Raw genomic sequence first — 22,200 nt, 5'->3', positions numbered from 1 at the left:
AGGAAAGATGGAAGAAAGATGGTGAGTCACGGGGACAGAACAAGCAGAGGCACAGGGCCAACACCAGCAGCCCCAAGCCCAGAACCGTCTGGAAAGAGGCCACTCTGGAGAGAGTGCCTCTGCCTCAGAGCCCAAAGCCCTCCACACCCACCCCTGATTTCCCATGGTCCTGATTCCAGGCACACCCACAAAATGTGTAAAACGTTAAATAAATTACAGCGATAAGATCACAAGACTCTGTTCAACCTCAACAGGTAGCGAACCCCCCGTCACTGGAAACGTGCAAGCACTCATGGGACAGAGATGGAGTTGGATTCATGCTCTGAAAGACTCGGACGGAAGCAAAAACCCAGGTCTTCCCGACTACGTCCCCAGTGCCCATTGCGGCGGCCCCCCAGGCCCCCAGCCTGGCCCGCGCACCTGTATCCCCGAGGAGTCCTGGCTCCATCTCCATGCCCTCCTGCTGCTGGTAGAAGTTCTCATAGAAGTTCTGGGATGGCGGGATGGGAGGCATCATTCCAGAATGTGGAGAGTCTCCAGGACCATAGGGCATCATTGGGGGGCCACCGGGTCCCATGGGCGGGCCAGGGTTCATGCCAGGGCCCATCGGCATGTCGGGGTGCATGTCGGGGTGCATGTCCGGATGCATGTCAGGATGCATATCGGGATGCATGTCGGGATGCATTGGGCCCCCCATGGGCCCTGGGGGGCCCATATTGGGCCCAGGGCCCATTGGCCCTGGGGGTCCTCCGGGTCCAGGGAACCTAGGGAGAAGAAATGACGCTTGTGAGAGGGACTGTGGAGCAAGAACGGTGGCCACGCTAGTGGGAGACACGGAGGCATCCACGCAGCTGGTCACAGAGGGCTCCAGACCAGGCTCATGGTGACAGGCCCCCAGCATAAGAGCCTGGCTGAGGCCAGAGCCACCCCCAAGCCTAACTCGGGGGATGGGGGACCTAGGGCACTCACCTCACGCCCAGCTTCTCAGCCAGCTGGCCCGTGGGCCGCACCACGATCTCGAACAAGGAGGGGATCTTCTTGTTGTACATGTCCTGCTGCAGCTGCTGGGGGGACAGCGGCTCGTGCACCGGCATGGGCATCTGAGGGGGCCCAGGGGGTGGGGGCGGGGGCGGAGGCGGGGGCGGGGGACCGCCCTGCATGGGCCTGCCATTGGGAGAGGTTGGGGCTGGGGGACCGGGGGGCCGAGGTGGGGTGGGCAGGAGCCCCACGCCCGGGGGTGGCTTGGGCAGGGGGTTGATGCCCTGCTTCTTCAGTTCCTCCACTTCCTTCTCATCCTCAGCGCCTGCTTCTGCGTCGTCCGCCAACATCTGCATGTGAGAACAAAGGGAGACGTAGGACGTGCCTCCCACGCAGGGAGCCAAAGTTTCTCAAAACACAAAACCTCAAAACACGAGGACCGTGTAGCCCTCACAAGCATATCATAAAGACAAGGAGCACAAAGCCTCTTTGGCGTAAGAATCATCGTCCCACACCACTGTTCCACCTGCTCTGTGACCCCTGGCAGCTGGAGTGGGGGGGGGGACGCCGCTCCTATTCGCAGCAAAACATGCGGAACACAAAAGGTACTAGTTTTCCCTTCTGAAAAATTCAGTGGCATTAAGTACAGACATGAGGTTATACAACCACCACCTGTACCAGTTCCAGAACCTTCCCGTCACCCCAAAAGAAGGCCCTGTACCTGTTAGCCGTCACTCCCCCTCCCCCCCTCCAGCCCCCTGCAACCTCTCATCTGCTTGTCATCTCCATGACCTGCCTGCTCTGGACAGGTCACACAACCAGACTCTTGCCCTGTGGCCTCTGGTAACTGGCTTCTTTCACTGGGCACGCCCGCTGGGTTTATCCACGCTGTAGCATGCTACAAGGGCTAACATGCCATTGTCCTTTTGGAATCCTATGGGCCTCTCGCCACACTTGTAATTAGACCCCGAATCCCTACCCTGAGCCACAGGGCCTGACAGCAGGGCTGGGTGTCTGGGAGGACAGGGCCACACCCCTCGGCTTCACTTGCTTCCGCGGCGCCTGGGGCTCCTCGACCCTGAGGACCTGGCCTCATGCCAATCCCGGGGACAGCTGAGCTCTTTCCTCTGCGGTACCCAGGCTGGAACCAGCTTTCTTCCTGAGTGGCTGTCTTTCCCTCTATTCTTTTATTTTTTTTTTTTAAAGATTTTAATTATTTATTTGACAGAGAGACAGACACACAGTGAGAGAGGGAACTTAAGAGGGGGAGTGAGAAAGGGAGGAGCAGGCTTCTAGCTGAGCCAGGAGCCTGATGTGGGGCTCAATCCTGGGATCATGACCCGAGGCCAAGCAGATGCACAATGACTGAGCCACCAGGAGCCCCTTTCCCTCTATTCTTAACGGTGGCTCTGTGTCCCCCAATGGCGGGGTCTGTTACTAAAGGTCAACTCAATGTGACTGTCCTGATGTTCTGCGTTCACTGCTGGATCACCATCAGCACCCTTCACAGCACTGCCTGACCTCTGTAAGCCTGTATGTGTAGCTGTCCCCCGCTGACCCCGGGCTCGCCCTGTGGCTGTCAATTCTGCACAGCACAATTTCCTGCCTGGGGCCCAGCACAGAACCTGGGACAGAAGAGATGAGCTATTGGAGCACAAGGTCTCACCAATTAGGACCCTGCGCATAAAGTTAACACAGCAGTCTTGGCTGCTTTCCTTAGAAGGTCTGGGGCTGGTGTCTGGGCACCTAGATTTCAGGGGGAGGGATCCCCTAACATTCCCTAATAAGAGGTGCTCACTGTGCCTAAAGTGTTCACATGGACAACGTGCTTGCCGCTGAAACATACCACGTCCTCTGGGATTCTGGTGCACGCCAGGCAGAGGCAACACCCTGGGCATTGACCAAGCCCCGACCATGCACCCCCATTCAAGAACATTCCTCAAGTGCTGTCACAACCTGAGGGTTAAGCATGGCCCTCGTGACTACACATGGTGAGGACTCTTGGAAGATGGTGCCTGATTTTTCCAGCCTCTGCCCGTGGTGGCTACCTGCTTGGTCCTGCGTCATCTTGGGGACCTGAGCACAGACACCTCAGTGCATCCTAACATGGGGCTTAGAGATGGCCCATCCCTAGCTAGTGTCTCAGGGTCGGCCCTACCCAAGACCACTCCCTGCTCCTGTACCCGGGGCCGGCGGGAGTGCAGGCAGTGGCAGCAGGGCTTCCAGGAGGCCGTCAGGTGCTCCCAGCTTCTCTCTCTCCTCACTGTCAGCAGTACCTGTGCCCAGAGACAGCAGGGTCCAGGGGTGCTAGGATACTCGGACAACCGATCAACAGGAACTTTTTGTCCCTTGGAACCCTGCTGATTCTAGGTGCGGTCCAAGTGGGAACCGGAACCACATTTAACAAACGCCTAGAGCAGTGTGAAGACAGTGTGTCGCTCTCAGCAGGGAGCCAGGCCGGCACAGACCCCGCAGGCCTCAAGGCCCCCACATTCTGCCTGCTTCCTGCCCAGCGAGGTGGTCCCTCTGGGTCCTGACCCGGGCGTGCAGCTGCTGCTGGCTCAGTGTCCCTTGCTCCGCAAATGCCCCTCCTTCCTCTTCCTGTCACTTGGCCAGGGGTCACCTGCTCACTGAGCCTTCGTAAGTCAGTTTGTTGGAGCACCTCTGGGCTCCCTGCACATTCCCACCAGTGCCCCAATCCTAGTGTGTAATCAGAATCTGCCCTAGGACTGGATTCATCTCTTAGCTGCTGTGTCCCTAGCGCCCAGGCCAGAGTCCGGCAGGAGCCTGGCACCACCGCACCCCTGCTGGACCAGTGAGCAAGGAAAGCTAAGAGCCGCATCTCCCTCTGCGTTCCCAGAACTTCAGAGCAGAGGATGGCAGAGGTGAGGGGGTCGGGCCGTCTGGGGGCACAAAGTCAAAGCTTCAAAGCTTCAGCTGGCCTGGCTCCGCTATTTGGTGTGCTTCTCAAGGGGAAGGGGTCTCCCCTGCACTATCACCTCACCTCGGCGGTATGCAGGGGAAACCCCAGCCCCGAGGTCCCGCCTACCCTCGAGCTTCAGTCAGACCTATCTACCTGCAGGGCTGCAGGTATCCACTCTGCCCCATGGCGCTTCAGTCCCTGAGCCTTCTCCCCCTCTACCGGCCACGAGTGGGGTTCTTATGAAGGATGGCCCCTCTACCTCCCGAGCCCCAAGACAGGATCAGGGTTCCTCTCCCACACACTGTTCCTGAGCTCTTGCCTGGACCTCCCAAACAGCCCACCTGCCCTCTGGCCAAGACTCCACCCCTGCCCCCAACCCCTGTGGTCTCTAGGCTCCCGCACCACTCTCTGCTCACCAACAGCGCAAACCACCACCAACATGGCCACACGTCTGTCCCTCGAGATCCTTCCTTCAGTGGCAACTCAATGCCCTCAAACAGCAGGCAAAACCTGACAAGGTTACACCTCATTCAACAGGAACAACTTTGACCACAACTTCCTCCCCTGCTGTGGACGGGAAGGGGCCACAGGCTCTGGCCACTGAAAGGGCCACACTCCCCTGGCCTCCCAAGCTCGCACCCAGCAGGCCCCGCTCCATCCCTCCTCCCAGTGCTGCCTCGCTGCTGCTGTCCTCTTCCTCAGGGCCCTCCCAACCCCTGCCTCTGGAGACCAGGCTTCTCTGCACCACCTATCAGCTGGAACGTCCCTTTCTCCTCTCGACCAACAGCTCTGGGGAGCGAGGCTACGGTGGCGTCTGTGCCACTGTTTGCCACCACATACTGGGCGTTTAATGAATTTGCGATTAACACCAGGAACTGGAGCTCTGGCCCACTGGCTGGTCTCGGTAAGGGCACTGCTGCTCCCCAGTGAGTGGGCCTCCTCCGAGCTCTTACACCTCCTTGGGCCCTCTACACACTCGGGCCTTTAGCTTCTCGGCAAACAGGGCTTCAGCTCCCCCCGCACAGCCTGCGGACCACACAACCCCAACCCCAGGACTTTGTTTCCCTCATCCCTCACTCAGGCCTCAGCCCAGGACCCGACTGGCTCCCCGTGCTCATCTCCTTACCCAGCATCTCCCACCCTGGGCCACGCGCGTTGCTGCGAAAGCAAGGACTGACCCGCAATTGAGGCCAAGACAGTGACACGTGAAACATATTAAAACAACATTCCCGCCAGAAAAGCTGAACCCAAACTGTCTGCGCAGCCCTTGCCCAGAGACGCAGAGAGGGGCACATCTGTTCCAGACCTCCTGTGCATCTGTTTCCAGGCCTCTCCGCCACGAAGACAGGGGTGCCCAGGACCCTCTCACCAGACGAGACAACCAGGGCCCACCTCCACCAGGAAGTATCCTGACTGATGCCAAAACTTTTTAAAAGTCAACAGCAACCTCTCAGCAGAAAAGGACAGTCATGCCTGCAGACACGCAAAGGCACGCATGAGCCAAGGCTCATCAGGCCAAAGTAATCCTCTTGTATTAGTTGGCTAAAAATCCCAAGTTTCTGCCCTAAACTGGAAACCTGACAAATCTGCTCCACTGGTAACCAGACAAACTTAGATCATCCGGTGGCCCCGGGCAGCTCAGTCGGGTAAGCGTCAACTTTCGGCTCAGGTCATGATCCCAGGGTCTGGGGATCAAGCCCCACACCCGGCTCACTGCTCAGCGGGGAGCCTGCTTCTCCCTCTGCCCCTCCCCCTCCTCATACTCTCTCTCAAATAAATTAAGTCTTCAAAAACAAAACAAGGGCGCCTGGGTGGCTCAGTGGGTTAGGCCGCTGCCTTCGGCTCAGGTCATGATCCCAGAGTGCTGGGATCGAGTCCTGTGTCGGGCTCTCTGCTCAGCGGGAAGCCTGCTTCCCCCCTCTCTCTCTCTGCCTGCCTCTCTGGCTGCTTATGATTTCTCTCTCTGTCAAATAAATAAATAAAATATTTAAAAAAACAAAACAAAACAAAAACAAAAAACAAAACAAAACAAAAAATCTTAGATCATCCATACAATAGAGTACTACTCAGCAACAAACAGCTATGAACTATTCTCAACAATGTGAATTCCACACGCATTACGGCAAGTGAAACCAGATTCAGAAGATTACACACACGTTTTTAAAAGCTACATACTATATAAACCTACTCGCAGAACATTTTTTTTTTAAAGATTTTATTTATTTATTTGATAGACAGAAATCACAAGTAGGCGGAGAGGCAGGCAGAGAGAGAGGGGGAAGCAGGCTCCCCGCTGAGCAGAGAGCCCGATTCGGGGCTCGATCCCAGGACCCTGGGATCATGACCTAAGCCAAAGGCAGAGGCTTCACCCACTGAGCCACTCAAGCGCCCCACTCAAAGAACATTCTTAAAAATGCAAATTATAGGAACAGAAAATGGCTTAGTGGTTACCAGAGGCTGGAGAATGCGGATGCTCTATAGGGGCACAGAGTTTTGGGGGTGATGGCGTGAATTTCCTCTCTCTAGATGCCGGGGTGGTTGTGTTTGTCAGAACTCACAGACCTTCACACTAAATGGGGAATTTTACCGGGTACAAACCATACCCTGACAAACCGAACTATAAAAAAGTGAAGCAGAAGGAAAGATTTAAGAGTAAAGAACCAAAGAGCATCTGGATGGCTCAGGGGTTAAGCATCTGGCTTTGGCTCAGGTCACGATTCCAGGGTTCTGAGATCAAGTCCTACATCGGGCTTCCAAGGGAGCCTGCTTCTTCCTCTGCCTCTATCTCTGTTTCTCATGAATAAATAAAATCTTAAAAAAAAAAAAAAAAGAGTAAAGAACCAAAATGTGTACAATTTACTCTCAAGGTTCAAGGGAAAAAAAAGATGCACATACGTATATAAAATAAAATGGAATCAAGTGACAAAGCAAATGAGGCAAAATATTGCTAACAGAGGACTCCGGGTGGGGAAGCAAGCCCGTTTCCAAACCTGGAATGGACGGCTGGAAACCGATGTGTCTGCACAGACAGAAATGTCTCTGCGAAGTGGGAAAATAGAGCTGAAGAAAGGCAGGAAGGAAGAAGAACACAGACTTTCCGGGAGAGGGTGGCCGAGGCCCAGGTGCGAGGGGCACCACATCCTGCACCCAGGGGCCACCCTGGAGCCCCAGACCCCAGCCCTGGCTGACGAGCTGCAGCACGAGGGCTGACCGGATGCCTTCATTGGGGTGAACCTAGGTTCTTCTCAGAACATGCCTTCTGTCTCACTTTCTGACCCCTGAGATGCAGTTCTGGTATGGTTTCTTTCAGGTTCAACAACGCTTTTTCACCTATTGAGACGTACTTTTAGATCGGGGAGGATACTGATGCTTCCGAAAGGTTTGTAATTGGAAGCTGAAATGTGTGATCCTGGCTTTCTTTGGTTTTTTTCTGAGGGCAGCTAGAGCCGGACTGTCAAAGTGGCGGTCACTGGCCACGTGTGGCTACTGACACTCGAAACGTAGCCAGTCCAAACCGACACGGGCTCTAAGTAGAAAATAAGCGCCAAATTCCAAAAACATGGTAGCAAACATAATAGTAATAATAATAATACAAAATGTTTTTACTAACTTTTCATTATTACTTGCTGAAACAATACTTTGAACACAGACATACCAATGAAATAAGCTACCTTGCCTGAATTCAACTTCGCTGGTTTCTTCCTACTTTAACGAAGCTTAAATCAACATGGCTTGGTTGTGGTCGTGTTCCTACTTGGACAGCACTGGCCTGGAGCGCCAACTCTGAACGTCCAGCAGGGGGCAGTGCTGAGCCAGCGACTCCTAGGTTCTCCGCGTGAGAAGGGAAACCATGACCTTCCCCACTCCTTACCCTGTCAGATCAGCAGGTTCTCGAGATCTACTGGATAGAAACCCCATTCCTAGGGTACCAAGCTCTCCAGAGGGCCTGGTAAGAGGAGAATTTTTCCCACTGCACTGGCCGTGAGCAGTGTGCCTTCTTTTGCTCTGCCTCTCCAAGGCTTCTCCCTGAACCCTGCGCCGCCCCAGCCACGACTGAAACAGGACAGTCACCAATGGACTGCCTCGCGTGCCCCTCAAAGCCTCCATCCTTGTCATTCTCAAAAGCCCAGCCAATCCCCTCAAATCTTCTGTGCACTGGAAGGCAGAAAGCCTTCATCTGGAAGGACCCATGTTCTCTTTCTCTCTCTTCCTGCGTGTACGTTAGGAACCCGAGGACAAGAACCTGGGGCCCCTGGAGACCGCATGACTCTTCAGGGAGAACCACCAACACCAGGACGGGTTTCCAGCTGACTGGGGAGGAAGGCCTCACACCAGACCACAGAGGTCTCTCCCTCCTGAGAACCTCTAATCTCCCTGAAATAGAATCCTTAAGCACCGGGAGGAAAAGTTTGACATTTCCATCAAAATACAACCCACCTTGCCGGGCATCCAGGGCTCTCTAAAAGATAACTTACAGTCCATGTCTGCAGGCAACACTCCTTTTATGTAGAACCCCACTCCCCCATCCCCCCACCCAGCAAACTGCCCTGGCCGGAGTGAAGACACGTGCGCGAGGACCTCAATTCTCCCCACAGAAAAAAAATGCAGCCCTGAACCCTCCGTAAACAGCCTAGCTCCCAATCAAGGCAGGTGGGGCATCTGGTCGCGGCACAGAAGCCAGGGGGACAGATAGGCAGGCCGGTCAGGTCAGTGGCAGGTGCGCCCCCTGGCTCCCTTGGAGGCAGCTATATGGCCCCAGGCTCCCTGCCAACCTCTGACATTACCTTGTCCAAGAGCTCTCTGGTCTCCTCCGTCAGGGGGTCATGGGAGAACATGCAGTCATCACCATTAATGCAGTTCCCAGTCGTGTGGTACAACTTACAGGGAAAATCACGTTCACAATGCGTTAAGGCAAAAAACACTGGCTCCCGGAACCCACCCGAGGGCAGAATCCAACCCCCTTTGTTTTGGAGATGAAGAAAGGAAACCCAGAGAGTTAAAGTAACCATCTCAGAGTTGCACAGCAGGTTGGCAGCAGACTGGAGTTGAGACCCTTGTTCTCGAGACTTCTGCTCTGGAGAGCTTCCCGCCCCACCACACCAGCCTTGGGGCCTGTTGTCTACAGATCCTCACTGGGCAGGAATAATGAAGGTCAATGATTTGCCCAAACTTGCACAGCCTATTGGAAAAACCTCCAGAAGATAACAGACAAGAGTACGGCCAGTCTTGAGAGTCTGTGTACAGAAACCAGGAAACGTGTGTATCCGCTTCCTCATCTGCAGGACGTGGACAGTGGCTCCACCACAAGACAGATGTGGAGGTTCAATGAGACCGAGACACACCGGAAGCTTGGCCCAGCGCTGGCACAAGGAGCCGGCACGCGTGGCGAAGGTGAGCTGCCATCAGCAGCGAGGAGGGAAGAGGTATGAGCCCTGCATCCCGTGAGAGGTGAGTACCAAAGGATATCGTGCATGTAGGGGCAGTTCTCAGCCCTGGCACAGAACCCGGTGATGTAAAACTTGCACAGTTCTCGCTTCTTTGGTAGCTCGATGTCGTGGCTGAAATTACAGTGATCTCCCTGGAAGAGAAGAAAGGGAAAGGTAAGTACGATAGCCCTTGCCAAAGCCCACCTGCAGCCTGGGAGGGACCAATGACACGAATCCCCACACAGGGAAGGGCAGGGCTCACTGACATGGCTTCCCACCAACTGGAAAGTTCTGATGCGGCGTATGCTCCCTTCTCTTGTGCCCACGACCCCATTCCTCTGGGCTCCACTCCACTGCCCCTTAGCACTTCTTTCTTATTCTCCCCCTTCTCCCTCTTCGCACCTATTCACTATTTTTCCTGATTTGCTGCGTGGTGGCCAGTATCCAGCACCACGCTTCTTCCTTCCTAACACGACCTTCATTGGGGAAGAACATATCCAGCCAAAAAGGTACATCCCCCGGCCTCCCTGGAAGTCCTGGCCAATGAAATGCAGGCCAAAATACCCAAGGGAGGACAACACTGCCTCAATTAAAATAAATCCCTCTAGCCATCTTTCCTCTTAGCCCTCGGATGGGACAGCCAAAGGCACAGCAGCCACTGTGGAACCATGAGGACAAAAGCCACATGCTCAAAGACTGCGGACATTCTTTTTTTTTTTTTTTAAAGATTTTATTTATTTATTTGGCAGAGCGAGATCACAAGCAGGCAGAGAGGCGGCAGAGAGAGAGGAGGAAGCAGGCTCCCCGCTGAGCAGAGAGCCCGATGTGGGACTCGATCCCAAGACCCTGAGATCATGACCTGAGCCGAAGGCAGCGGCTTAACCCACTGAGCCACCCAGGTGCCCCGACTGCGGACATTCTTAAAGTAGGAAGCCCCCCAGAGTGCCAGTGACCAGGGCACCAACCTCCTTCAGCGGGATAACGTCTGAGTGTTTACACTAATGGAGCTCAGTCTGCCATCATGCACAGTCACACACACTCAGGACACACCCGGGCGGACAAAATACGGAAACCATTCTGTATAGCAGGTTCCCCTTACTCCCCAGAGTAGCTACTCGTCTTTCTGCAGATCTACTGCAAGCTTCTAGAACACGAACTGAGACCATAACGAGGAGCATCTTACAGACACATACATTTATCTCAAATGTGTAATTTTTTCTACGGCCTACACCTGGGTGCAGTGGTCCGTGGGCATGTGTGTGCCCGGATCTGCCCATCGCCATCATCCGTGAACAAAAAGCTGGCTGGCTGAACTCATACCCAGTTACAGCCTCAGAACTCTGGTCATCGGCCCAGCTTCTGGTGTTGAACTCTGCTGTGAAACTCAAGGCTGGCCTGATTCCCCCACTTCCTCTTCTATCTTAATAATTCCCTTTCTGACGTTAAAGTTCAATAATTAACCAAGATAGATTTTGTCTTCGGTATCAGTATCAACCTTAATACATTTGAGACCATTTGGACTGGCTTAAAATTCTGACCTCCCGGGGCGCCTGTGTGGCTCAGTGGGTTAGGCCTCTGCCTTCGGCTCAGGTCATGATCTCAGGTTCCTGGGAGCTGGGCGCTCTGCTCAGCAGGGAGCCTGCTTCCCCCTCTGTCTCTGCCTGCCTCTCTGCCTACTTGTGATCTCTCTCTCTCTCTGTCAAATAAATGAATAAAATCTTAAAAAAAGAAAAAAAAAAATTCTGACCTCCCAAACCAACAAGAAACAAAAACATCAAAAAACCATCCAGAGAACGGAGTCTCGCTAGTCCGTCACTTCCACCCTCACCTGACTGCTGTCTCCCGTTATGGTGGCCTGGAGAACATTCCCAGAGGCGTGAGCATCCTCTATGGGGCTGCTGCCCTGCCCCAGCACACAAGTACTTTAACTGGCCCCTTACCCACGTACACCGCCCCTCCACGAAGTATTTGCAGATGACTTTGCCTTTCTTGTCAGACTGCTGGTGAGGCTTGTCATGGTCACTTCTCCGGTAGCTCCCGCCACCATCCTGTTAGGGACACAGAGTGTGAGCATAAAGGAGGCTGAGAAGGAGGGGTTGGGGGGTGGGGGACGGCGACGCAGACTGGAAGAGACGGGGTCTGAGGGACTGACAGGAAGAGAAGGTGGCTGGCAGGGACGAGCACTCCCTCGACAGAAGTGTATTCACGGAACAGGAGCAGCGACCAGCAGGTCATGTCCAACACCAGGGCGGAGCGGGGTCTGAGCCCATGGCACTCAGACGGGAAAAGCTCTCGCACCAGAGGCAGTGTGCGCACTGCCTGTAAAGTCCCCCCAGAGGCAGTGTGCGCACCTTCCTGTAAAACCACCAGGCTCGCGGGGATGGGTCACCAGCAGTGCGGCCCCCTGCCCCCCATGAGATGAATAGTACTCATCAGTCCGCGGGGAACAGTTGTTGGAAGCAGGACAGGATCGGCCTCAGAGGTTGACTCATCAGAGACAAAAAAAAAAAAAAAAAAAAAAATCCAAGAAGGGGCTTTGGCTAAACACACTAGATCCGGGTGAAGGGTCAACTCACGCCCATGTCCTCGTCATAGAAATCGTCGTCATCGTTCATTCCGCCCTTGTTCATTCCTCCTCGGCTGCCACCTCGACCACGACCCCGGCCCATCCCTTTCCCTCGACCTCGGGAACCCCGGCCACGGCCTCGACTTAAGCCTGCAGAGGACAGAGATGGCATTCACCGACTGCTTCTCTCTAGGACCCAAATCCAGCAGCCGCCGGAAGGTGCCCCTCGGGTCGGTGCCACCTGGGCCCCTGCCCACCTCGTCCTCGGCCATCCTTGGACCGGCGGTACTGGTTCAGCTCCTTGGAGTACTCATCATAGTCCTCCTCTCCCATCGGCTCCTCACTTTCTGCATACTGGATTCCCGGAAGGAGAGAAGGCAAATGTCATGCGGGGACCAATTAGCCCTGTCCCTAACTGTACTCTCTGCCCCCACACGCCTTTTGGTTCATGCAGGTCAACAGGAGACTCAGATGGGCAGGTGAGCGACCCGGGGCCGCCTGCCTCTGCCGCCGCTTCATGGGCCACAGCCACAGCGGGGGTGGGGGGTTCTAATGCTCTCCAGGGCGGTCTTTGCTCCTAAGGACTCTCAGTTCCTGGGGCAAACCCACCAGGGGGCCTCCTACACAAGGGACAGCTGTGCAGCTGTAACAAAGGGCAGGCTCACTGGGGACTGGAACGTTAAGGTCTCAGGCGGGGACAGACAATGAAAGTGGAAGCTGTACGCGTGCGCATGTGTATGTGGGGGGCGTGCATAAGCAAGCACCCAACTGCAAAGGCCTAAAACTTTTCTAGAAGACACTCGGGAAACTTGTTTCTGGGAATGGGAGATGTCTTCACAGCTTTGGTACCTTCTCAATTTGGAACCGTATGATTTCCTTTATCCAAAATAAGAAACGAACGTCGAAACACACAACCCTGGCGTGAAACACTCTCCTTCCGCCACAGTCACAGTCTTACAGGCTCTCCCAACCAGCCCTCCCACCTTCCCCCAGGGGCTGGAGGACAGCTTACTTCCATCTCCTCTTCATAGAAATCTTCTTCGTCCTCCGGGTGGTCTCCCACGGAGCCTCTGCCCCTTCCGCGGCTGCCTCTGCCCATGCCTCGGCCTCGAGACCCTCCACGGCTGCCTCGACCCCGGTACCCCCTGCCACGGCCTCGGCTGCCTGCGGGGGGATTCAGTCGGTGAGCGCCCCGAGTGGGAGCAGATGCCGCCAGCAAGAGAGAAGTCAGCCCGTTTTCTGCCTGAGGTCAGTCATCTCCTCCTCCAGTCTTCCTAACAGCTCAAGGCAGCTGGTCCCATCACCCCCCTGACTTTCCCACATGCCCTCAGTGGGGGGCCTCGGGCCTCAGCATCCTGGGTGCACGCCTGCCACACTGTCACAGGGGCACCTGTCCACTGAGAGCTGCACTCACTGTCCAGTACTGTGGCCCAAGCCACACGTGGCTACGGAGCCCCTGAAACATAACCAGACTAAGACATGCTGTAAGGGGGGACCACACATTGGATCTACAGCACTTTGTTGAAAAAGAAAAAGAGAGGGGGCGCCTGGGTGGCTCAGTGGGTTAAAGCCTCTGCTCTCAGCTCAGGTCATGATCCCAGGATCCCGGGATCAAGCCCCACGTCGGGCTCTCTGCTCAGCGAGGAGCCTGCTTTCCTTCCTCTCTCTCTGCCTGCCTCTCTGTCTCCTTGTGATCTATCAGATAAATAAATAAAATCTCAAAAAAAAAGAACAAGAAAAAGAAAGGGCGCCTGGGTGGCTCCATCAATTAAGCATCTGCCTTCAGCTCAGGTCATGATCCCAGGGTCCTGGGATGGAGCTCTATATCAGGCTCCCTGTTCAGTGGGAAGCCTGCTTCTTCCTCTGCTTCTTGCTCCCTCTGCTTAAGAATGTGCTCTCTCTCTCTCTCTCTTTTCTCTGTCAAATAAATAAAATCTTTAAAAAAGCGAAAAGAAAAAAAGAGGCAGCTCTTTCTGCCCACAGGTCCTGGCCCTGTCCTTTAATAAAACCACCTCTTTGCAATAACAACAACAAAAAAGACAACAAAGAGTGAGAGAATATGAAATACCACATCTGTTTGGATAACGCGTTAAAATAAGATTTTGAATGTATTAGACATATAAAATATACTGTTAAAATTAACGTTTTCTTTTACTTTTTCAAATTTTTCCCCCTTTTTACATGTTTAACTTAACTACTAGAAAATTCTAAATTATGTGGAGACTTGCATTAAGTTTTCTATTGAACTCTGGTCTAGAATCTCCCCAAAGAACAGGGCTTGTCCAGGGAGGTGTCCAGGAAAGACTGCCCAAGAAAAATTAAATGAACAGCCACTTGGCAATGAGCGGGACCTTGGGCAGGGCTAAGAACTGCTGAGCTAGAAGATCCTGTGAGCCCTCCTCCCTCATGGGTTGCAAAACCTTGAGGGCAGGAGATGGTTCTAAGAGGCCCTCCCCCCCCATCCTCCTAACTGCCACAGGTTCAAGGTTCAGAGGTGTGGCAGTTCCACCTTGCGGTGCGACAGGAGCTGGGAAGCAGGGGGAGGAGGCTGGGGCAGCCAGCTGTCAGTTATCCTCTCAGCACTGAATGACGCCCATCTCTCCTCCCACACGCCAGGCCTGGCCGAACGGGTCCAACCTGCTCCCCGCTGCATCGCCCCAGCACCCCCACCCCATCTGCTCCCACGCCCCACAATGGCCACAGGGCCTCACCTCGGCCCCGGCTGCTGCCCTCCTTGGAGCGCCGGTATTGGTTCAGTTCTTTGGTGAAGTCATCGTAGTCCTCCTTGCCCAGGTCCTCCTCCTCGTCGCCCTCGTACTCCCCGTACTGCTCGTTCTCGTAGTCCTCGTACAGGCCGTAGCCTTTGCTGTCCAGCTTGGAGTAGGCCTTCTTGGGCAGGGACGTGCTGTGCGACGGGGGGTACTGCTGGTGGGACTGACAGGGAGAGGGGGTGAGCCGGCCCCAGGGCCCTGAGTCCAAACTGCCAAGGTCCCCGCTGTCCCCTAAACTGACCCATCTGTCTGGGTGTTTCTGCCACGGGCAAGACCTGGCCCCCAGCCACTTGGGGGGTACTAGGTCCCACCTAAGTGAGGGCTGGGCATTGGATCCACATGTTTCCGTGCTTCAGAAAAGGCCATGGCTTGTAAGAAAATAGACATGCATAGACCCCACGATAAGAACTGGTAAGGGAAGAGAAGGGGGTATTTCCTAAGGATATAGAGCAATCTTATTTGGGGAGGAGGCCTAGTAGGCAACAGGGGCGTCTCTTTTTTTCTTTTAAAGTAATCTCTACACCCAACATGGGGCTCGAACTTAATCCTGAGATCAAGAGTTCCATGCTCCGGGATGCCTGGGTGGCTCAGTCAGTTAAGTGTCTGCCTTTGGCTCAGGTCGTGATCTCACGGTCCGGGGACGCACCCCTGCACTCAGCAGGGAACCTGCTTCTCCTTCTCCCTCTGCCCCCTCCCTGCTCATGCTTGAGCTCGTTCTCTCTGATAAATAAATAAAATTAAAAAAAAAAAAAAAAAGTCGCAGGCTCCACCAACTGAGGAAGCCAGGCCCTCCAAGATTTTCTTGGGGCAGGGGCACCTGGGTGGCTCAGTGGGTTAAAGCTTCTGCCTTCGGCTCAGGTCATGATCCCAGGGTCCTGGGATCCAACCCCACATCGGGCTCTCTGCTCTGCAGGGAGCCTGCTTCCTCCTCTCTCTCTCTCTCTCTGACTGCCTCTCTGCCTACCTGTGATCTCTGTGTGTCAAATAAATAAATAAAATCTTTAAAAAAATTTTTTTTTTCTTGGGGCCTTAGAATTCAAGTAATGACCTACTTGGCACCCAAACTAGAAAGCCATTCTGAATGATGCTTTCCAAACTGTGCTAGTGCCAAGTAATACAGATGAAGTTAGATACGCAGACACACACGCAGACACACACACAGACACACACACACAAAGGGAAGGCACCAAGACCACCTTCAGTAGGTAAATGGATAAAACCAGCTGTGGTCCGTCCACAGTGGAGGATTATTCAGCAGTTAAAAGAAACAAGCCCATGAGCCATGGGGCTATGAAAAGACCTGGGCAAACCATGAACCCATACTGGTAAGTAAGAGAAACTGGTCTGAAGAAATTAAATGCTGTGACGAGTCTGGCTATCTGACATTCTGGAAAAAGCAAAACCACAGAGACAGAAAAAGGTTGCTGGTTGCTTAGAGGCTCGGGGAGGAGATTGGAGGTAAAGCACAGGGGATTTTTAGAGAATTGAAACTCTTCTATATGATGATCTATGACAAATGCATAATGTCAAGCCTTTGTCAAAAACTGAAGAACTGGGACACCTGGGTGGCTCAGTGGGTTGAGCCTCTGCCTTTGGCTCGGGTCATGATCTCAGGGTCCTGGGACAGAGCCCAGCATCGGGCTCTCTGCTCAGCGGGGAGCCTGCTTTCTCCTCTCTCTCTCTGCTTGCCTCTCTGCCTACTTGTGATCTCTGTCTGTCAAATACATAAATAAAATCTTTAAAAAAAAAAAACCAAAAAACAAAAAAAACTGAACAACTGCATAACACAGAGAGGAAACCTTAATGTAAGCCGCAGGCTCTGATTCCTAACAACACGTGGCAACTGTCTCAGCAATTACAACAAAGGTACCACACTAACAGAGCAGAAACCAGCTGGGGTGGGTAGAGCACTACCCACTCAGGGTTCTAGAAACCTGAAACTGCTCTTTGGGTGCGTGGGTGGCTCAGTAGGTTAAGCACCAGACCCTTGCTTTCAGCTCAGGTCATGGTCTCAGGGTTGTGGGATCAAGACCCCACTGGGCTCCACAGGGAGTCTGAATGAGGGACTCTCTCTCAATTTAAGTTGGAAAAAAAGAAACAAAACTGTTCTAAAAAAAAAAAAAAAAAAGGATTAATTTCTAAAACTCCACACTCATTACGAAGAAAACGAGAAAATACAAAACATAGATATGCAGACACTGGTGACTACATTAGCAGACCTTAAAAACGCCTCAACCCCAGGGTGCCTAGCCCGCCCAGTCGGCAGCACACGACACTTTTGATCTTGGGGTTATGAGATCAAGCCCCACCTTGGATATAGAGGGGACTTAAAAATCTTAAAAAACAAAAACACGCCTCAGGGGTGCCTGGGTGGCTCAGTGGGTTAAAGCCTCTGCCTTCAGCTCAGGTCATGATCTCAGGGTCCTGGGATAGAGCCCCGCATCGGGCTCTCTGCTTGGCAGGGAGCCTGCTTCCCCCTCTCTCTCTGCCTGCCTCTCTGCCTACTTGTGATCTCTCTCGCTGTGTCAAATAAATAAATAAAATTAAAAACAAACAAAAACACAGTTTGCGTGGAGCACTGGGTGTGGTGAAAAAATAATGAATACTGTTTTTCTGAAAATAAATAAATTGAAAAAAAAACAACAAACAAAAAACGCCTCAGCCCCTAGTTATCAATCAAAGCTTTGCTGTGCCCTGCATTCCTTGTCTTGGTCAGGTTTAATGCCTGAGTTCCTGTTAGCAGATCAAGGTCAATGACAGCACTGTACAGTAATCACCCGTTAGGATGGACAATGGGATACTTAGGGTATGCTTTAGAGCTACTAGCTTTAAAAGCATTTTTCATGAAAACTTGAAAATCTACACTGATTTCTCTTCTCAGAGATTTTGCTGGGGTGGGGGCAAACAGCCGACAAACCAAATACTTCAACCGCGTGTCTAAGTTCAGGGTTACGACAGCATAAACGTCTGACTTCTGCCTCCGCAGCATTTGAGATCATTTACTCCTGTAAAACCATTCCGTTCTCTAGCTGATTTTCCAGGAAAGGTAATTTCTGAATAGGGGCAGACAGCCGTACCGGGGATAAACCAGCAGGTTTCTTGGGACGGGGACATCCTGAGTCCCGCCCGGGGCCATGGGAGGAAGGGTCTTAAGAGCATGGCCAATGGAAATCAACCACTGCCTGGGCTCGAACCCCTGCTCCTGAGCTGTAAGGCTGCGACCTGGCTGGTTTCCTAGCTCTGTTTCCTCACCTGTACGATGGGGATAAAAACAGGATCTCATCTTGCAGGCTTAAAATCCATATAAAGTGCCATGCAAGAGTGCTCGGCACACAGCAAGTGCTCGGCAAACAAGGGCCTGCCCCCACTCCCAGCTCCGCGGGGCCCCCCAAGCAGTAGTTACTCACAGGTGCATACGGGGGGCTGTACTCTCGGTACTTTCGGTGCCCCTTCTCGCTAGGACTGAAATCCGAGTCATCTGAGAAGTCCGAGAAGTCATCACTGGAAGAAGCGTGGCGCTGCGGTGACAGGGGAAATGAGCTCAGTGACTGCCACGGGCTGGCCCGCTGGCAGAGTCAGCCTGGGGACAAACCCTGCTGGAATGTGCCGAAGGGCTCTGCGCTCTAGAGAAACACCTCACCTGGGGGCATTGAGTGGCAGTAGAGCGTGAGCTACCAACTCTTTAAAGGGAAAAAAAAAGCTCTTTATCTAATTTGGGGAAGGAATAAATGGCACTATTAAGAGTGGCCTCTGGCCTATGAGACCAGCGTGGCCCGGGGGCTCTCAGCCAGGCCCAGTGCCATGCAGCCTGGCCCCAGCGTGCCCTCCCGGACCTACTTTGTGCTTGGATTTCCTCCTCTTCTTCGACCTCCTCTTCTCCTTCTCCCGCTCTTTCTTCCGCTTCCGCTTCAGTCTCCTGTGCGACTTCTCCTCATCTGAGTCGCTATGGTGCTTCTCCCCCTTTTCCTTCCGGCTCCTCTCGGGCCCTCCAGAGGTGTCCTGGGTCTCCTCGGCCCCATCATCTTCCAATTCACCTTCTTCCAACTCACCATCTTCCCTACAAACCAACCCCAAAGCCAACATGAACCCAGGGTGAACCCAGGGTGTGAGAGGAGACGTCTGCAGGCCCCAGGCTGCCCGCCGCTGACAGCCACACGTGAGGGAGGCCTTCCTCAGGAGGACATAAGGGCCACTGCCTCTCATCCCAGCCCGCACCCTCCCCCATCAAAAAAGGACTGCGCCCGCTTTCATATCACCAGGCTGGGGGTTGGTGGGGAGCAACACCATCGGAATTTAAAGGTACTGACACTGATACCAGGACAACTCTAAGCCACGATTTCTCAAAGTGCTCCAAAGGACTAGGGTTCTAAGAAGAAAGGTGACAAGGTTCCGTGGTCAAATGAGGTGAGGAAAGTCCCATCCTGGGGCTTCACAGTGCTTAATGCTCTAACAGAAGTTCCCAGATGTCTTACCATCAAGAAACCTGTAAAACCCTGTGTTTGAGCATTTCCAAAGCTTACTCGCCACAGAGGCTGCTTATCTCAGGGGACACGGACCAGCCACGGTCCCCAAGTGCCGGGGTGCACGGTGGCCTGAGGTTACTGGTGAGCCCTGGGAGCTGAGGCCCAGTGGAGACAGGGCCGTGACTGTGAACCAGGTGCGGCCCCCACACCCCAGGGTCCTACCCATGGTCAGGCCTGGACTGCGCCTGAGGATGTGAAATGTATTTTACCAAAGCCCCATAAATAAGTGCGAGTGATCAGCTCTGGTTTTAAGTCTGAGCCACACTCTTAGCTGCACAGCTCTATGCTGTGGAGTGGGGGGCAACCAAGCAGCTGGAGAAGGGGAAGGGGTAAGGGAAGGGTCCCAGACCCCTCCTGAGGTCCTCTCCTAACAGCTGTGAGAGTACCCACAGAAGGGGTCCCCCCACCCCACAGCTCTGAACCCAGGGATCCCTTCTGGCTCCCCTTCCTACAGATTTCCCAACTTTGTCACTTTCCCCCGTAACCCGACCCCTACCCTAGTACTTGAAAAAATAACAGCACTCTCCAGACACTGCCAACAGGACATTCTAAATGTCTAACTATCTGCAGGGTGGGGTGAAGGTGAGGGGATGCATCGGGTTAAGGAGAAAAGCAACTGGAAAAAGAATCCAGTTTTTAGCCAAACCCACGGACACATTCTCGTACACCAAGTACAGGAGTTGGTTGAAAAAAGAACAAATTAAGTTTTCAAATCTTTTAAAACCTCCCAGAGTTCCTCCTTTATGACCAGGGAAGGGTATGTGTGAGAATATGAAAGATCCTTCCTTCTCTATTAATTAAGACCACAAATGAAGATGGAGAGAACATAAACAGTGGCGTAACGAACCCGGGACCCAAATGGCTATCCACAACGGAACGAATCCAGGCAGCAAAGACCTCACTGCTCAGACGAGACCAGGGCCAGTGTGAGAACAAGCCCACCACATGAGTGGGCGCCCAGTACCCCTGCAGGGGGCACACTAAAGAAACACCACACTGGTGATTCTCCCAGAGGCCCTCGCGCCATCTCCTCTGTCCAGATGTCAAGGATGCAGACAAGAGGAGGCTCTCTTTACTCTCATTCCCAATTCAACAGGGTCGGGTTGGCTTATAACCCAAGTGGTCCCAAACTCACAGATACCCCAGCAGAGGTCAAGGGCAGCTCCCACAGACACAGTGCAGGACACAAAATTTGCTCTGATGTTTCAAAGGAAAACAAGACAGGAAGGTGACCAATGGATGCATCATGTGGCTTCCTTGCAAACCGCCAAGTTGGGGGTGGGGGAGTCAGCCCCACAGGAAGATGTGGAGCAAAGCTGGGAGGAGCCAGCATTCCTCACAAGTGAGGCACCTTCTGGCAGGGGCTTGGGTGCAGCCCACGGAACAGGGTGTGGGACAGAGGTGCCTGGGCTGGAGTGGCCTTGCCCTCAGTCAAAGTACGACCGACTGGGGAAACTGGTTTCTGTGAGCCAGCCAGCCAGAGGGAGTGGCTGTTAAAGGGCAGCCTGGCACACTCACCGCTGCCTGGAGCTGTGGACACCCCGGGGAAGGTGGTATTATTACTGGAGCAAACATGATGCATGTCCCTGCTGGGAACACTGTGGGCAGGCCCAGTCGCCACACCCCAGGAGAAAACACAGGGAGATGCGGCCAGACCACACATACAGACATTACGGAGCAGAGGAAGGCCCAGAGACAAACCAGAAACATAGGCAGACCTTCCATGAAGAAAAGCTAAAAAGAGCATCACTCTTGACAACAGTCTGGACAGGAAAAAGGGCAGAGGGACATGGTGAAAATTACCCAGAAGCCCAGGGCAAGCAGGGGTAGAGGGAACACGGGAAGACAAGAATGGTCCCCAGAAGCCCCGGTTCCCGAAAACAAGGTTCCAATAGCAAGACCCCTTCAGGGGCGCCTGGGTGGCTCAGTGGGTTAAGCCGCTGCCTTCAGCTCAGGTCATGATCTCAGGGTCCTGGGATCGAGTCCCACATCGGGCTCTCTGCTCAGCGGGGAGCCTGCTTCCCTCTCTCTCTCTCCCTGCCTCTCCATCTACTTGTGATCTCTCTCTGTCAAATAAATAAATAAAATCTTAAAAAAAAAAAAAAAGACCCCTTCAACTCTCTTGTTTCCAGAAAGGAGGATTTCAAAGGGAGAGGAGGTGAAGAGACTTGTCAGAAGCAGACAGCCCAGACACTCCCTCACCCCCGCCCACTCAGGGGGAGGACACCAGGACAGGGCAGAGAAAGGTCCTGCCCAAAGTCAGTGGGGGCCACCGCCCCTGTCCTCCTGCCACACACCAGCTTGCTGGACAGCGCAGGCCAGTCTCTGTCTAACACCTGGGGAAAGGACACAAAGACCATCCAAGCAACTCCAAAGCCTTGATGGTTGCCAAGGATGATCCCAGAAGGCGGCCTTTTCATTCCAAAGCACTTCCCAAAGCAGGGAAGGACAGCACTCAAATCCGCCCTATGAAGACCCTGGGCCAAGGAGCAAGTCTCTTCATTCCAACACCTCCGGGACACCTGGGCTCAGTGACAATCTAGCACACAACTGTTTATAAAATGGGGGTGAATACTCAGAGCTTTGTTTCCTGAGACGGACCTGGGAGAAACTGAGAAATACACAGTATAAAAGCCAACAGCTGATGACTTACAAAGGGAAAAGGGAGACTGGAGGGGACAGAGACGGGGACACTCCAGTGACCAGTGTGCATTCTTAGCACCATCCGGCCATGCTGTGCTCTCAAGCTTCTCAGAGCCCTGGGCTGACCTCTGGTCACCCGCAGGGTCACCCCTCTGCTACCACGGGAAACTCACAACTCGCCGCCCAATGTCCTGCATGAATACGGGATCTGTTTCAAGAGGAGAAAGAGGACAAAAAAAGACAAGACGACCAAACCCGCTGGGACCGGGGCAGAAATCCTGGGGGGCACAGACACGCCCCGCACGAAAGCAGTCTCCACAAACAGCAGCCTGGCTTCAGTGGTGCCACTTCCCAGACAGCCAGCAAAACC

At 53.7% G+C, this 22,200-nt stretch overlaps 1 protein-coding gene across 6 annotated transcripts in view; it reads right to left on the bottom strand.

The window, feature by feature from the left end:
* The window catches only part of ZC3H4 (zinc finger CCCH-type containing 4), a 43,085-nt gene that overhangs the window by 7,475 nt on the left and 13,410 nt on the right, over positions 1 to 22,200 (bottom strand). For all 6 annotated transcript variants that reach the window (XM_044257030.1, XM_044257033.1, XM_044257031.1 and 3 more), the window contains 11 exons: positions 18,502 to 18,721; positions 18,072 to 18,182; positions 14,605 to 14,827; positions 12,906 to 13,057; positions 12,151 to 12,247; positions 11,904 to 12,043; positions 11,268 to 11,375; positions 9,368 to 9,479; positions 8,686 to 8,795; positions 970 to 1,328; positions 421 to 764 (listed from right to left, as the gene is read on the bottom strand). In XM_044257030.1, the coding sequence (XP_044112965.1) occupies positions 421 to 764; positions 970 to 1,328; positions 8,686 to 8,795; positions 9,368 to 9,479; positions 11,268 to 11,375; positions 11,904 to 12,043; positions 12,151 to 12,247; positions 12,906 to 13,057; positions 14,605 to 14,827; positions 18,072 to 18,182; positions 18,502 to 18,721 (1,976 nt within the window). The remainder of the gene's footprint in view (positions 1 to 420; positions 765 to 969; positions 1,329 to 8,685; positions 8,796 to 9,367; positions 9,480 to 11,267; positions 11,376 to 11,903; positions 12,044 to 12,150; positions 12,248 to 12,905; positions 13,058 to 14,604; positions 14,828 to 18,071; positions 18,183 to 18,501; positions 18,722 to 22,200) is intronic.

This window comes from Neovison vison, chromosome 7, assembly GCF_020171115.1.
Source record: "Neovison vison isolate M4711 chromosome 7, ASM_NN_V1, whole genome shotgun sequence".
In the NCBI taxonomy this organism is placed as follows: domain Eukaryota; kingdom Metazoa; phylum Chordata; class Mammalia; order Carnivora; family Mustelidae; genus Neogale; species Neogale vison.
Note: the sequence above shows the minus strand (reverse complement) of the source record. Positions and strands in the feature narration are given on the sequence as shown.